Source organism: Fistularia commersonii, chromosome 4 (assembly GCF_037954325.1).
Source record: "Fistularia commersonii isolate RoL2024-O1a breed Wild chromosome 4, RoL_Fcom_v1.0, whole genome shotgun sequence".
In the NCBI taxonomy this organism is placed as follows: Eukaryota; Metazoa; Chordata; class Actinopteri; order Syngnathiformes; family Fistulariidae; genus Fistularia; species Fistularia commersonii.
Window position 1 is genome coordinate 12,585,836 of NC_141287.1, and position 17,801 is coordinate 12,603,636.

General features: G+C 44.4%; 1 protein-coding gene across 1 annotated transcript; it reads left to right on the forward strand.

Annotated features, from left to right (window-relative positions):
- Positions 1–1,766: 1,766 nt before the first annotated feature.
- Positions 1,767–17,127, forward strand: esyt3 (extended synaptotagmin-like protein 3). Its single transcript, XM_086145338.1, has 23 exons — positions 1,767–2,222; positions 5,053–5,094; positions 6,032–6,166; positions 6,265–6,341; positions 6,412–6,481; positions 7,149–7,238; positions 7,315–7,370; positions 7,788–7,908; positions 9,219–9,395; positions 9,524–9,606; positions 9,715–9,763; positions 9,840–9,929; positions 10,374–10,436; positions 10,527–10,586; positions 11,307–11,375; positions 11,558–11,644; positions 12,117–12,266; positions 13,242–13,573; positions 14,369–14,467; positions 15,287–15,418; positions 15,493–15,598; positions 16,302–16,351; positions 16,639–17,127. The coding sequence occupies exons 1-23, from the start codon at positions 1,887–1,889 to the stop codon at positions 16,676–16,678; spliced, it is 2,514 nt and encodes an 837-aa protein (XP_086001464.1). The 5' UTR covers positions 1,767–1,886; the 3' UTR covers positions 16,679–17,127.
- The last annotated feature ends 674 nt before the right edge of the window (positions 17,128–17,801 follow it).

The following is a 17,801-nucleotide window of genomic DNA, read 5'->3' on the forward strand; positions in this document are numbered from 1 at the left end:
TCCCGACGGCGGAGCTGGAGGTCGGACCCGAAGCCGTGTTTCACTTCCGGGTCAGAGAGTGGGAATGCATACGTCAGACAGTAGTAAGGAAAGCTTTTCTTTTTTTTTTTTTTTTTTTTTATTATTATTTTTTTATTTACAAATATTTATACACAAAAACTCTGTAGCCAGCAGGAAACGCAAAAATATACATGGATACAAAAACCTATGAAGAGTATAAATACAAACACGTTCTATGCTGATATACATACACCCAAAATATTTAAACAAATTTTAAATAAAATTCGTTCGTACTGCCATCTGATTCTGAAGGCCATTTATTGGGGTGCTGTAGTGATCCACTTCCTGACTGTTAAGTGTGGTCCGCTGTTCAAACGTTTCCTTTTAGTGAATATGAAATATTCCCAAGAGCAACACAAGTTCTACTGAAGAAAGCATGCTTAAGAAAGCACATATAATTGAAATGAATTAAAAGTTTTTAATGGCTTTATTTGATAAGGATAGTATTATTTACTTCATAATTTGTCAGAAACTCATATAATGATATGTAAAAGGTAGAAGTTGGAGAGTCATCAATAAAACTCCAAATGTAGGAAATTAACTATGAAGAATTTTTAAGGGATATTGAAATGACAGGCTCTTTATGACAGCTTTGGAGCAGATCGAGTACTGCGGTGTATTTATGACACGCTTATCTCTGATTAGTTTCTGTTAAAAAAATGGCAACTAGCTTGTCATATTTCATCTTGCTGATTTGTATTTCAGATGCTGCCTATGGAGAGGGCACATACTTCGCTGCAGACGCCTCGTACTCAACCAAAAGCACCTACTTCGCGCCAGACCAGCAGGGGTTGGAGGTGCATGTATCACGCCTGCGTGCCGACAGGAGATTTCACCAGGGGGGGAATCGGGACACAGTGAAGAAGCAACAAGAAGCTACGTGTACGACAAAAATGGCCACCCCCGCCATGTTGGTAGTTCTCCACGTGTACGCATGGGATTCCTCCAGGTTCCCTGGTTTGTCCAAACGTGTGAATAGTGTATTTTATGTGACATGTAAATGAGAAAGTGAATGTTTGTTCATTGTTCCATGTGGTCCTGTGATGTATCCAGGGTGAATCCCACCAACATCCCCACTCGCGATCGGGAGCGCAGCGTAAGCGCACGAATAACGAATGAATATATCTAAGTCAAGTCTGTTCCTCCTGGTTTGGAAGCTAATTTTTCACCTTCTCTTCCTTGCTAATATTCTCTCTTTTTTATTTTAATTTTTTAGATGAAGACATTTTTAATTTAGCAGCTATAGTCTATACCAATAGGGGACGAAAAAAGGGCACCAATGAAATATCAGCCTGAGCAGGAGCATCTCTCTGGTAACTTATAAGTAAATATAATAAAAAATAATAATAATACACAAGAATGTCGGCATTTCACGTTCACAAAATTAATTTCATTTTTCCAAACAGCACCGACTGACACGTTAATCATTTTTTAGATAAACACATTTTTATTTTAGCAGCTATAGTTTATACCACTAGGGGGCGACAAAGCGCACCAATGAAATCTCAGCCTGAGTAAGAGCACCTCTGGCAACTTAAAAGTAAATATAATAAGAAAAATAATAATAATAATATTCAAGAATGCAGACATTTGACGTTCACAAAATTAATTTTATTTTTTCCAAACAATGCCGAGTGACACGTTTATTTTCTAGGGCGTAATTCGGGCCCCGCCCACGACCGCAGGTGAGTCTCCGCTTACCTGTTTGAGGCACAAACGCGGAAGTGGGACCACCTTCACGGCTGCGCCCTCGGTACGCGTCCGGCTGGAAGTAACCCGAACCAGGACGCGGGATTCGGATCGGAACCGACGGGGGAGGCGAGCTAATGGCACCCGGCGGCGAGGCGGACGCGGCGGGGCTCGCCGGATCCTCGACCGAGGGCGGCGGCGAGGCGAGGTTGACCCCATCCGCTGTCAACCGGCTCCTCATGGAGCTCCTCGTGTATCTGGGCCGGACCGTCCTGGTCTGTTATCCGGTGTACGTGAGCGGGTACCTGGGCTTGAGCATCAGCTGGGTGCTGCTCGGCATGGTCCTGGTCTGCTGGTGGAGTCGGAACCGCCTCTGGAAGGACGCCCGGATCGGAACCGCCATCGACTTTGTGGACAACGAGCTCCATGTGATCAACAGGCAGCTGGAGAGCCACTTGCCGATGGCGTCGTGGGTGAGGCACCAAGTGTGTGTGTGTGTGTGTGTGTGTGTGTGTGTGTGTGTGTGTGTGTGTGTGTGTGTGTGTGTGTGTGTGTGTGTGTAAAAGTCAGTTGCTGCAAGGGTTGGGAAGACAAATCCGAAGTATTCAAAATAAAAGCAACCTGTTATGTCAGTATAGACAAGGTGGGGGGTTTAAAATAATAGACCGCTTAACAATGCAAATTGCTATTTGAGTACCTAAAAAATGATCGATTTATTTGTTTGGAGAAAAAATAATAACTCACCTTCTGTGTATAAGTCATTAAATACATGAAAAAATCATTTAAATGTATATAAGCAATAATATGTTTTATTTGATGTGCATTGCTTGACACTCTGGGTCACAAAGTGGACATGTTGACATTCATCACTAAGCTGCGATGTCATGTGACCGAGTGGATTCAATCCAGCCGGCATCCATCAAGTATTATTTCAAATAAGTCAGTAAACATGTTTCTGTAACACTGCTTATTTGTATCACATATATGTAAATACTGTGTATTTACATATTTCTGGAGCAGACTGATCAGCCATATAGATGAAATGAACTGCAGTATGTGGAACTCCTTAAAGTGAGTTCCTTGTTCCCGTGGCGATAAATCTTGTTAGTCGCACACCAGCGAGAAGGCTCGGCGTACGCCGCACCCTCCCCAGGCGCGGCTCCCAACAGGACAGGCGAGTTTCTCAGAGTACGAGAGGAACGTCACTCGGACTGTTGGGCTGGAAAAGCTTCACTTTTGCTGAGTCTTGGGAGGTGGAGCCATGTAGAAGTGGACTACCCATCCTGTTGGACTGGTGATTCAGTGATCGGTGACCGCAAAGGCTTGTGGGATTGACGGGTTCAGCTTCCAATGAGTGTGCTTTGTTTGTTTGTTTGTTTGTTTTTTCCTCCGGCCAGTGATCGGACACCCCTCTGGTATAATACCCAGGAAGAAATGGAAGCTACCGGTGTCAAGACAAGGGTTTCACCTAAGTCCAGCATCCTGAGGATACGCTAACACGAGGGGGAAAAGCAGGAGGCCGCAGACTAGCTAGGGTCAGAGCCAGTGTCTAGGAGGTAACTGCAAGTACTTGAGGTTGAATGCCTCAAACAGCAGAAGGCCAGTAAGAAGGACCCAGAAGGACTTTCATGGACAGAGAAGGCCTCTTGTGGCTTGCACCATCGGCAGCTTGGCGTGTACCATCGGAGGCTTGACAGATTGGCCGACATACCTGAGGCCGGACCAACGGAGTCCACAGAGGCGCACAAGAGCAAGCCCGGAACACAAAAACGATTGAGGTCTGGGTTCTCCTGCAGCAGTCTACCTAGGTTCAGGTTTTGCAGAGATGCTCCCGAGACATTCCAGCACAAAACAGGGTGGTTTAAGATGCCGGCAGGAAAAGCTTACATGATGAAGGTGGCTGCAGGGACATCCGTACAGGTCTCAGGATCAAGGTGGAAGACACTTCTTAGGTTGATCCACTCCTATGGGACATCCACTTCCAGATGGACAAATCGTGGCTCCAACCGGACATAGTGGTGATGGAAAAGCAACAGAAGATAGCTGCAGCGGTCGATGTAGCAATCCCAAGTGACCGCAAGATCAGAAAGATCAGGAACACAAAGGCAAAAATGGTGTCAATGGTGATGGGATCTCCTGGAGCAGTCATCTCCAAAGCTTGGAGAATGGCACAGATTCCGGGAGAAACATCCGTGGGCCAGAAGAACACAGTGTTGCTAAAAGCAAGGATCCTACGCAGAACCTCAAGCTCCCAGACATCTGGTAGAGGACCCAAGTAGCACAACACTGCCCGGATGGGGCAAGAAGGTTGCTTTTTATCAAAATCAGTCTGCTACATCCAAATCATGGCCCACGCCACAGTAAAAAAAAAAAAAAACATGAATAAAGGGCCGTTAAATCCAAAATGAGTATGTCCAGTCGCAGATTTCTTAATCAACAAAAAGACCTTGTTGGAGCTTGCTCTTTGTGTGTTAGCTAAAAAAAGGAAACCACGCAGGTTGAAATTCACTTTTTGCCGAGACTCTTCCGATCAGTTTGACCAAGCAGCAAGGTGCCAATTGTATTTTAGCTTATTTTGCGTTTGTGTTATGTTTTTGTTATTCAATTTTAAACACTGTAACTTCTGTTACAGTTTTGATCCCGCCGAGGATCACGGGTAAGACCGACGCAGCTCTGCAATCCCTCCCTGCTTTGATATATTATTCAATAAATGTATCAATTTTTAAAATCAATTCAAAAATGACATACTTTCTATTTTGGAATGCCAGAATACTACTTGTCACCCCAGATTACTATGAAATATTGAAGTACAATAAAGTAATGGGGCCCCACCCGAGAGTTCTGATATGGGGAGTGTAAAGTTGTAACAGTTTAAGGGAAGAAAAAGAAAAAAAAAAAACATTAATTTATTCAATATCTAAAATGCTTTTCCTGCACTCAGGTGTGAGGAAACCAGAGAATCTGGAAATAGTTCGATTTTTTTAATTAATTAGTTTTATTTTATTTATTTTTATTTTTTAATTTTCTTTGAGATCATATCATACTAATGGGGAATCATTTACTGAAATATAACTTGACAAGATTAATCCGGTATTTTTTTCCTTCTCCTCTCAATGTGGTTCCAATACTTTGTTGTACATAAGACCTGTCGGAATTAAACCCAAAAAAGTATAATTACACGGTAATTATCGCATAATAATTCGAACAATAATTTGAATGACTACGATGAGTACAAAATCCCTCCATGTGGTACGGACAAAACATGCCTGATACAGATCTTTTATTTTATTTTTCTCCCAAAAGGTTAACTTCCCTGAAGTCGAGAAGGTCGACTGGGTGAACAAGGTAAATTTCCAGATAGAAGTCACTCCCTGCGGCGCTAAAACGCTTTCAAATGTTTCTCGCCGCCGTCTCGACATCCGTGTGGAAACATCAGGAGGGCGTTTTGGTGTTTCTCTGGGTCCACATGAAACCGCGAGTATCTTAGCTGAGACCTTCGTCAGCAGGAGAAGGCCTTTCTTTATCAAACTCTTTGTTCAACTTTTTCCTTCTCACGTCAGCTGAGACCAAGGGAGAAGGTGCCGTTTCTCCTCCTCGCCATTTTCCTTCTGTTTCCTCGTGTGGAAACCCTGTGTTTCCTTTGTGTTTCTTGTGTGTGTGTGTGTGTGTGCGCGTTCTTTTTCCTGTGTGTCACGTATTTCTTGTGTGTATCCGTTATGTTTCCTGTGTGGGTCCTTTGTGTTTACCGTGTGTGTATTGTGACCTCTGTGTGTATATTGTGTATGCCATGTGTGTCCCTAGTGTTGCATGTTTTTTTTGTTTCTTTTGTGTGTTTGCGAGTTACATTTTCTTGTGTGTTTACTGTGTGTGTGCATGTGTGTGTTCCATGTGTTTACTGCCGGTGTGTGTGCACTCTTGTGTGTTTGCGAGTTACATTTTCTTGTGTGTTTACTGTGTGCGTACATGTGTGTGTTCCATATGTTTACTGCTGGTGTGTGTGTATTCTTGTGTGTTTGTGAGCCACATTTTTCTGCGTGTTTACTGTGTGTGTGTACATGTGTGTGTTCCATGAGTTTACTGTGTGTGTTTGTGTGTATTCTTGATGTTTCCTGCGTGTATCCTTTATGTTTCCCCCCCCCCCCCACCACTTCGTGTGTGTGTCCCCTGTGTGTCCAGTGTGTGTACTGTATGAATGTGATCCCTGCGTATGTGTATCACTTGTGCGTCCCTTTTGATTCCTGTGTGTTTACTGTGTGTGTCCTTGTGTGCGTCGCATGTGCAGGTGCTGGACCAGGCCTGGCCTTTCTTTGGCATGTTCATGGAGAAGCTCCTGAAGGGAACCATCCAGACGGCGGTCAGAAACTCCAGCTCGGCGCTCAACACCTTCACCTTCACCAAAGTCCACTTCGGACACATCGTGAGTCCGACACCCGATGGATTCGCGCACCTTCGAGGTTGATCTTTGTTTTCATATACGTGTTCGTAACGCGGGTGGACTCTCGGCTTCGTCCGCAGCCTCCACGGATCACCGGAATAAAAGCCTACACCCACGAGGTCGACCACAGGGAGGTGATCCTGGACATGGACATCAGGTTTGGCGTGACGCTCTTCTCTGACCTCCGAGCCAAGCGCTGCCTCTGACGCTCGGTGTTCGCTTTGCAGCTACGAAGGTGATGTGGACATCGACGCCGACGTGCAGGCTTCCATCAAGGCGGGGATCAAGGGGATGGCGGTGAGCAGCTTGTTCTTCCTGTTGTTAAAAAAAGATAAAACGGGCCTTCCGAGGGGCTCTCCAGGTTCTCCATCATCCTACCACAATGCAAAAAGTAGGTTTGTTGAAGTGAAGACTCTGAAATGCCTTAGAGAGTGAATGTTTTGGATGCCTATATGCGGCCCTGTGATTGACAGGTGGTTAAACCCCACCTCTTTCTCACCTGGAGGAACGCCAGGAGGTAGGGTTTCCTCCTGGAACAGTCACATACAGAGACACACAACCATTCACCCGCTCATTTACATGTTATATAGATCCGTTCAACCATTCACCCTCTCATTCATATGTCATTCAGATGTCCAACCATTGACATGTATACATAGACATACAACCATGCACACGTCTGGGCTATTTAGTGTCTCCAATGAACCTCCTGTATTTGACCAGGGATCTTCTCGCGCCGCCAAAATACATATCTTGAAAATGTTTCTCGACGCTTAAAAAAACAAATGTATGATGTTATCGGTGACAAGAGGAAGTGTGTTTTCTTGACATGGTAATAATGTGAAATATTTTGATTTGTGAAGATAATATAAGCTTTACCTGATCTGATTATTGCGTCATTGTTGCAATACCTCACAAGGCCACCAGGGGCATCTGGACGTGACCTTGTCTCAACTCTCCGCAGCTCCACGGGATGCTAAGGGTCATTCTGGAGCCTCTGATTGGTCAAGTGCCACTGGTGGGAGGGGTCACCTTCTTTTTCTTTCGCCGCCCCGTGAGTGCCTCCTATCCACAGCTGTGTGTGTGTGTGTGCGGCCACAATGTCCGCTCACCTGATCCATATCTTTCAGACCCTTGAAATCAACTGGACGGGGATGACCAACCTGCTGGACAGTCCAGTCTTCAGGTCCGTTTGGAGCTTTATCATTAACTGATTATTAATTATTGATGATGAATTATTGATGATCAGTTAAAATGTTTTACCCGGTGCGCTTTCTTTAACAGGAACAGACCAATTTAGGAGCTTTCTAGTTAAACCTGGGATTAAGAGCCTGTTAGTCTTAGCTTAGCAATTTTTATATTGTGTACATGTAAAACGAACAAAAGAGTATTTCCAAATGTTAAAAAATAGATAAAAATTGAACTTTTTTTTTCTTTCTGGAAAAAACAAGGGTTGTCACGTCGTTACATTTACAAAGTCGTTACGATTCGGGAAAATAAAGTATGTCATCGGATGGTGTGAATTGAAGTAGGACCTTCATGACACAAGGGGGTACTATTGGTTCTTGGAGGGACCTGACCCGGTCTGTCTGTCTTCTCTTAGTTCGGTGTCCGACGAGGCCATCATGAAGACCATCGCCTCCATGATGGTGCTGCCCAACCGCATGTGTTTCCCCCTCATAGACCAGGTCAAAGTGGACCAGATGCGGTTCCTGCTCCCTCGGGTACGAAAGCTGCCTTTGTATAAATGCAGGGACACTTGATCGGGTCCGTGCTCAAAAACAAACCAACGTGAAGAAGAAGAGGACAATGACACAGACAACTTGGGGAGCAAAGGTGCAGCGGTGTTCGTGGGTATCAGATGGGTTCAAGTGTTTTGATTTTCCCCCTGTGCCGCTTCTCCGTGTGAAGAAACCCGTACTGGTTAGCTAACTGTACTTATTTTGGCCAATGTAATTACAGTTATGCACCATAGCTGGCCAGAAAAGCGTGGAACTCGCTTTTTTTGCTATTTCTGTCCATTTTGCTGTCAGAAAACAGGTGAGCGGTGACCAGGATAGCCTATAAAAACGGTCCACAAGAAGAATCTGGTAATGTGCGTGGCTTATGAGTTCCATATATCACCAAGTACCAGCATCATGTGAGATCCTAGAGAACTGTAAAAAGACCATGCCTCAGTGTAGGAGCTAAAATGATTCTAGGAGCTGAGGTCCATGGTCCCTGGATTCAAGATACAGCCGCGCTCCTAAAAAGGTTTTAGGAACTGCAAAAAGTTCTGAATCTCCATTTTTAAAACCTACCACGGTCACCGGTCAGCTGTTTTCTTGCGACAAAATGGACAAAACTGGCATGACATCGAGGGACTAAGAGATCCAAGCTCTTGGGGCCTGCTACATCACAGAGAGGGTTGCAGGACTTGCGGAGGAACATCAACATTTTCTGCTAAACAAGTGTGGAATTAGCTAACCGCTGGGTTCTTCACAGAGCGAAGCAGCTTAGGGAGAAGGTAAAACCACTTCAAACCATTTGATAGCTCTTGATTCTTCACACTCCAAGTTGTCCGTGTTCTCTTCCTTTTCGTCTTCTTCTTCGGTGGTTTGTTTTTGAGTGCGGTGCTTAAGGTGCATGTCTTGGACGCTTGCGTCATGCTAGTCCTTACCATGGTCCCGTACCACCACTGGGAAAGCAAAACTAAAAGGTTCCCCTGCAGGGGGCTGGTTCCTGGAACCAAATATGACCTGAAAACCATTACGTTTCTCTCGCGGATAGTCCTGCGAGGATCCGGAGTAAGCACTGAGATCTACCTGGGTGAGGACTACCTGGTTACACGTCATTCCCAGGGAATCCTGAGTGTGCATGTTTCTTACTTACGTGGTCGTGGCTCGGTTGATGGAGTAGGAGTCTGTCCAATTGGAAGGTTGGCGGTTTGATACACGACATACAAGTCACACCCAATGGCCACCGTCGTCATGTGAACGCTCTTTGTTGAGGTCGTTATTTGCATGTGTGATTGTTTTTGGTTTTGGGCCATCAGGGCGTGGTGCGGGTCCACCTGCTGGAGGCCCGGAACCTGGTGGCCAAGGACACGTACATGTTGGGATTGGTGAAGGGCAAGTCGGACCCGTACGCGAAGGTCCAAGTCGGTGACCAGGAGTTCCAGAGCAAGACCATCAAGGAGAACCTGGACCCGGTGTGGAATGAAGTGTACGAGGTAGTGTAAGCCCATTCCTCGAGTCTTTGTTCGATTTTTAGATCTTTTGAAAATGTTCAACCCGCTAGGTTTTAATCTCGGTCGCGTTTTAAAGCAAAAACGTCCCCTCCCTTGTCATCTCTTTGCAGTTTGTGGTCCACGAGGCCCCAGGCCAGGAACTGGAGGTGGAATGCTACGACCAGGACACCGACAAAGACGATTTTATCGGCAGGTAAATGAACGCCTAGCTATAGAGGAGCTCGATTTTATTTCTGTCTTTCTCTCACATGGTGATATCAGAGGTCCGACTACATGATTTCCATGTGATATCCCGTATTAGGTTTCAGCTGGACCTGGGAGAAGTAAAGAAGGAGAAAGAATTAGATCAAGTGAGGTCTTTTCTTTTATTTATTGCATTCCTGTTAGCTTTTGTCTTACGGATGCTGATGAATCTCTCCACCGCAGTGGTTTCCTCTCACGGGCGTCGAGAGCGGAGAGATCCACCTGAAGCTTGTCTGGCTTTCCCCGCAGAGTGACGCCAGCCTGCTGGAGGAGGTGCGTCACTTGCGACAGCGTCCGACAGCTCTATGCAGAACTCCATTCAGGAAATGGTCGTTTTAAAAGCTGTTTAATGTTGTCGTCACCCAGAGGGATATAAACGTATATTCTGTCGGAACTGGCGTGATGGCGTCACTTCCGAATTCCCTTTGTTTGTCCGTTGCATTCAGTATGATTCAGAAAGAAGTGTCAGTTTTTTTTCATTTTATTTTTTATTACTAAATCATTTGGTGGGCAAAAGAACATGGTGCCCTGGCATAGGTTAGCTTGTTGTGCTATGCTAACTGAGGGGGGCAGAGACGGTACCTCTGATCTTGTATCCCTGCAAGAATCATGGCAGAGAGTTTACAGTTTTTGTGTGTGTGTGTGTGTGTGTGTGAGTGTGTGTTTGTCACCTAGCCCCTGCAGTGTGTTCAAGCTCGCTATCTCTTTGTCTTCCAGTCCGATGATGGCTACGCCTGCGCCATGCTGGCGGTGTATCTGGACTGTGCCTCCAGACTACCCGTGAGTGGCGTCCCGTGAGTGGCGTCCCGCTAGTTAGCGCCCGTGAGGCGACACATGAGCTAATGAGAGTGTGTGTGTGTGTGTCCACAGAACAACCACTCTGAGATCACACAGCATCACAAACACGGGGTGACAACGGAGGAATCTCGGGTGAGATTGCAGTTTTTGTCGAAGACATACTCACATAGCAGTTCTTTTGACGTGAGAAAGGTGGCAGGACGGCGGTACAGTCATGCCCAAAAGTTTTGAGAATGACACTTTCACAAAGTCTGTTCCTTCAGGATTTTTAGGTGTTTGCCAGATGTTTCTGTGGTTGTGTCATTCTCAAAACATTTGATCATGACTGTGCATATCGGGTTTGTTCGGGGCAAGTTCTGGGATTGCATGATATATACGACGCAGAGCCTCACTTTAAGAGAGGGCTCCATTTTTGCAAACCTTAAACATTTCGCCCGGTCATGGAGGCAGAGCATTTCCTGCTCGTTCGGAAAATACCTGACATTGTTATGGGGTGTGTTTTTATTTATTTACTTACTTACCATCTACTGCTGCTTCCGTTGTCATAGTTACTCAGACTGGTTCAGCCCCTGCTTGCCATCTGCTTGCCAACCAAAGTCATGGTTATTCCTACTTTGAAGTATTATTGATTCATTCCTGTTTAATTTTGAATATTTTATTTAAAACATAATACCTTTGCTGTGATTTAAATCAAGAGTTATCATAAAATCGGAGCTTTATTGTATTTTTTGCATAAAATTTTCATTTTTTTTATTATTTTTTTATGGCCTATACATTTTGACCTTTCTCCCCTATTTGTCAGTATGTGTTGGATTATAATCCGACTGCTATAATTTTTCTCTGTTCTTCCAGCTCACAAAGAAATCCAAGCTCAACTCCTTTGTGGAACTGGCTGTCAACAAGGCTGTTCATAAAAGCAAGGTGCCACCCCAGCCAATGGTCTTTTTAGTGTCTTACATAAGAGTCAGCGGATGTTTAACTTCCCGTTGCCTGTGTCTGATCCAGCGCTGTGACTGGTTGTCCAGCGCTTATATTTTTGAAAACCCAATGCAGGCGCCAGCGGCTCGATCTGTCTACCCATAATGTCTTCTCTGTGTTCTCAGATCGTTTACGGCTCCAACAACCCAGCGTGGGAGGAAGGCTTCACCTTCTTTGTGCACGACGTGAAAACCCAGCAGCTTCTGGTTCAGGTCAGCATGCTTTATTTGGTTTTATATGAACATATGTCTCCAAAAGTGGAGTAATATAGACAAAGAAAGTACTTTGCTAATTTGGGTTAGCGGGTTAGTGGGTTAGCATTGGAAGAAAAAAAAACAGGAGATAATAAAAGCAATAATCAAGAAATCTTAAAAAAAAAAAAAAAAAAAAAAACGTATCGCCAAAAAAAAATTAAGATTTACGTGGAAAGTCAATGAAAAGTTTTGTCATATATCATCCATCCATCTTCATTTTCATATAAATGAATTAAAAATAACCAAAACACAGGTCAGATCCATGAGATGAGTGTAAGTCTGGACTGTTGTATCAGATACATGCACACACACACACACACACACACACACACACACACACACACACTTCCATCCAATGCTGTGTGTGTGTGTGTGTGTGTGTGTGTTTGTGTCTGTGTGTGTGTGTGTGTGTGTGTGTGTGTTCATGCAGGTCAAACAATTGGACCACAAGACTCCTCTGGGCGTCCTTGTCCTGCCCCTCAGCCGCCTCCTCAACATCTCCAACATGGTGCTGGACCAGAGCTTCTTGCTGGAGCACTCAGGGGCCAACAGCAAGATCAAACTGAAGGCCACGCTCAGGGTTTGACAGACACACACAAACACATACACAAAGAAACGCATGTGCACATTCACACACATGCATAGAAATATACCTACAATATACAGGTAAACAAACACATATATTTGAAGAAATACAAAAAGAAACACAATAACATACACACATACACATTTGCACACACGCCCATACTCAGAAATTTCGATGTAAACAGGTACACACACACATATGAACAAATACATAAAGAAGCACTATTACATGTACACACACCATACATATGCACATATATAAAAACACAATACAAAGAAACACAGGCGTGCACACACACACACGTGAAAAAATACACAAAGATACACAGGTGTGCGCACACACACACACACACAAACACACACGTGAAAAAATACACAAAGAAACACAGGTGCACACATGGGTGAGGGTATACAATAGGAAACACAATAATCCACTCCCACACACGCATACACAACACCATACACATACACACACACACACACACACAAAGAAGCACAAGTGCACATTCACACACATGCACAGAAATACAGGCTAACACACTCAAAAATGTGAAGAAATACACAAAGAAATACAGGCACACAAACCTGCAAAGAAATAGACAAAGACACACAATTATATGTACACATGCAAATGCATACACACATATGAACACACATATGTACAGAAATTCACAAAGAAACGGAGGCAGACACACACGCAAAGAAATACGTAAAGAAACAAGTACACACGTATGCATACACTCTCATGCATGCACACAAATAAAAATAGAAAACAAAGGTACACACACACACGCTTACACACTAACACACGCATGGTCATGTGCACTCATGCACAGATACAAACAATCGGCATAAACACAAACAAATACTTGCACAAACAGAAATGCACAAACACATACACTCACACGGAAAGAATGCACTTGACACACGCACAAACACAAACTCCTAACAAGGCTCTGCGGTTCTGCAGGTTCTAACGGTGAAACAGCCTCTGCCCAAGATGGCCACCAGCCCTGATCCAGCAGCTACACAAGAGGCGCCACTGAGCGGCCCAGGAGTTGCGCCCTCCACGGCGTCCTCTCCAAAACAACCCTCTGTGAAGTTTTCATCGTCGAACGCCCCCCAGAACGCCACCAACGCAGACTTTCCCGCCCACCGCCGTGGCTCCTTCCTGCCGTCGGACACCCGGCGGCCGCCCGACTCGGTGGCTCACATGCGGCGCTACGACTCCCACAGCCTGCTGTCGGAGAACTCCATCACCTCCTCGCGATTCGACCTTTCCAAAGGAGCTTCGTACCCAGAGTGAGCGAGTGTGTGTGAGCGTGTTCGTGTGCGGGTCACCGGAGGCACTACGATAATCCCAACAATCGTCAAGAAATGATCTGAAATTTCGCTTTAACGTCTCAAATTTAGCGCACCAAAGCAGCACAGTGACCAGAAATGATCTCTGGGGATTCATGATTTGACACAAATTACCAAAAAGAGGCAGGAAATACAATAAAAGTAATACAAATCAGATTAAGGTTCAAATCCGACTGATAAATATTCTCTGAAATTTTTCTAAAAACAAGCACGAAACAACCCGAAGTTTAACAAACGTCCTCAACACCCACACAACACTGTCAGACGTGCCCAAAATAAAGCCGAGAAATAACAACAGCAACAAATATCTTGATGACATCACCCAAATAAATGAAAATGAAAATATCAGTGAAAATAAAATTAAGTCAGATTTTTATTTATAATAAGGGCACCAAAATCACAGTGATGACACTCTATCTAGATCAGGTCCGGCTCGCTTTTTAAGATGACTTACAGAAACCCAACATTCCACCATCAGCAAGCGCTTGGAAACGATGGCGGTACACCGGTAGCGCTAACAGTTGCATGCTAATAGCTGACATGGTACAATAGTAGATTTAAATTCATAAAATGAAAAATAATGGTGGAACCCTAGCGAGACGCTGCGGTAGATCAAGCCCAACACCTCTGGGGACACGCGAAGAAAGAGAACCCAGGGATTGGGGAAAAATATATGAGGCTCAGGGAACCCTGGGAGAACCTCGTGTTTACGTTTCAAACGTGTGACGGCTGCAGGGCCCTGAGGAAACACCAGGGGTCCTTCGGGGAGATCAGCCTGACGATACGCTACGACAGGCTGAAGGACAGACTCATCGTCCTTGTCAACTCCTGCAGGTAACTCCTCTTTCCTACAGTAAGAAGGTACTCTTTATTTTTGGGCTGCTCCCGTCATGGGTCACCACAGCCATTTATCTGCTTCCCTCTCACTTTCTCCTCTCGCACCAACTAACCTCCTGTTCTCTCTCCGTCCATCCATTCATCTTTTCGCTGGTCTTCCTCTAGAACTTCCTGGTTGACCCTTCCAACCTCCGTATCCTTCTACCCAGATCCTTCCCACTCTGCTCTGTCCATGTCCAAGCCATCCCAGTCTGACTTTATCTCCAGAACATCCCCTCCCAAAGAGAACCTCCACTTCTCCACCTCTGCTGCCTCCAGCTCTGCTTCCTGTCTTCTCTTCAGTGTCTCCGAACCGGACAACCTGGTCTTCTCCACCTTTCTGATACTCTTTTCTCCACCCGTTCCAACCTTATCGTACACGTCTCTCCACTTCTTCTCCACCCTCTGTGGTCCTTGATACCTTGCACCTTCTTCATCACTACTCCCCGTAGCCTCACCCTTCCACTTGGGTTCCTCTTATCCACACACATTTATTCTATCTTCTCGCAGCTAACCTTCATTCCTCCTTTCCAGAGCGTACCGCCACCTCTTTAGACTTTCCTGCACCTGTTCCCTGCTCTCACTACACATCACAGTGTCATCTGCAAACTGATTTATCCACCATTCCCTGATAACTTTGACAAAGTTTAAGCAATGTCTGTTTTTTTTTTCCCCTCCTGTTTCACATGATTCCGCACCTCAGCAGAAGTTATAACACGACAAATGGCAGAATTACACGATACTCATTTTTATTCCTGTCCACGCCCCCTGTTTCAGGAATTTATTCCCCTGCAGTGAAAACGGCACGGACTCTTACGTCCGGATGTACCTTCTGCCCGATCAGTCCTGGATTCACCGCAAGAGGACGCACGTCAAGAAGAGAACGGTTAATCCCATCCACAATGACAGGTAGGGGACTCAGATTCACGGATGGTCACGTCCGGGTAGATCGCTCTGCGTCTAAACACTCCTGCGTCTTCCAGGTTAGAGTTCGACGTGTCGCTCATGGAGGCACAGCACCGCGCTCTGGATGTGTCGGTGAAGAACAACAAGATGCTCATCAGTCGGGAGAGAAAGGACATCGGGATGGTAGGCGCCGACCGGGGCAGGCGTGCGGATATCGGTATTCGAATGCGATGCACCATCAAATTCTTGCGATGATGTTCAGATCAGATCGGAGAAGACAATACGTTATTGATCCCCAGAGTGAAAATTCAATAAAATTGAACGCACGGTTCGATTCCAACCTTCCTGTGTGGAGTTTGTATGTTCTCTGCACGGGTTTCCTCCGGGTCCTCTGGTTTCCTCCCACAGTCCAAAAAACATGCAGTAGGTTCCTTGGAAAGAACTGGGAAAAATTGAGTAAGTAAATGTCTGTATATTTGGCCCCGTGACTGACTGGCAACCAGTCTAGTGTACCCTGCCTCTTGCCAAATGATAGCTGGGATAGGCTCCAGCATCCCCCCCACAACTCTGAGGTAGTGGTTGTGGAAAACCCCCTCGGCCTGTCAGAGTTGTTTGCTGTGCAAATGCTGTTCATTGCTTCGTTAGCTAACCCCGGAAACGCAACGTGTTCTGATACCCGTGGCAGATACTCGACAGGATCGTGAAATGAGTCTGAGAACGAAATGTTAACGCTGCCCCGTTGTATTTAAGTATAGCTGTCTAAAAAATTTGCAGCAGGTTTATTGGTGACCCTAAATCACCAGGAAGTGTGTATGACAGAGTGAATGGATGAATGAAAGAATAATGTTTCTGTATAAATGTCTGAACTGTTGCTTCTTTCTACCAGGTGACGATAGATTTGTCCCAGATTGATCTCATCAAAGGCTCCACCGAATGGTATGCAGGGTGGGAAATATATATGTATATATCTATGTATGAATAAATTCAAGCAGTGTTTTTTCTTTGTAATTCCTACCTCGTTTTCACATCACGTTTTTTTTTTTTTTTTTTTTTTTTTTTTCCTAATTGTAGTTTAACTCATTCCAAGAAGAATCTTAGGTCAGATTGTCTGTCATTTTATAGATCACTCTGAGGCAATAATTTAGAATTAGTAAAAAAAATAAAAAATCAAGCCATTTCACATTTAAGAACTTTAATTGCGTTTTTTTCTCCTTCCCTGAAAGGTATGAGCTCACACTACCAGGGCTGAAGAAATGTGACTAGGTTGCGCTATTGACCTGAATCACTTCCTCTCACTCACCGACAGGACCATATCTACGACAGTGAAGGTCTTTTGTGCAATTAGCAATTTTGAGCGACAGGCTTACAAATATCACTAATGATTAAGCAAATTATTTAAAAAATGGTCTTTTAATTATTTTTAGCTGATGTATTAAATTATGTTGTTTTTGTTTATTTTTGGTGTTATCGATAGCAATTTGTTGTTTGTGTTATTTGGTATAAGCGCGAAACAATCCCCCAGTATCCAGTTTTTATTTAACAATACCAAAAACTTTATTTCCATTTTATATGTTTGTTTTGTTGTTACTGTTATTGAGTTGCAAGCTTGTTTTGGGGGGAGTCTATGAGTATGCTGTGGTATCTTGCAAATATATTTTTTTACTGATACTGTGTAGGTCATTTAATGTGGGAAATAAAGGTTTCAAAAATGATTTAATGTTACTTTATTTCTTGCTCCCCATGGCCGGAATGAGTCTTCTATTCACCAAATTACAGGAACGTGAATCATTCATTCACAAACTATACTGCTTATCATCTCAAGACAAACAACCATTCCCACCCCCAAAGATGTTATATAACATCTTGCTATGAGGCAGAAGCACCATATATTTTATTTAAAGTGAATTCTTTAAGTCAATCATAGTCTAAATTGCATTCAGCGGTAAGGATTCCTTTCACTGTGTTGCATGATATTTAAAATTAATACATCAGCAGTGATTCTAGTACGTATGATGTGCGTTCTTCTTCTTCTCCTCCTTTCGGGTTTTCCCTTCCGGGGCGTCGCCACAGTGAATCAACCATCTCCATCTAACTCTATTTACTGTATCCTCCTCTCTCACACCAACTACCTTCATATCTTCTCTCACTACGTCCATAAAGTGTTCACTACAGCCATTTCCATCCTTTTTGCAAAATCTACCACCATCTGTCCCTCTGCATTCCTATCCTGGATACCAAATCTGCCCATCACTTCTTCATCCCCTCTATTGCCTTCACCAACATGTCCATTGAAGTCTGCACCAATTACCGCTCTCTCATTTCTGGGAATATTCTGCATCACTTCATCTAACTCATCCCAGAACTTCTCCTCCTCAAATTCACATCC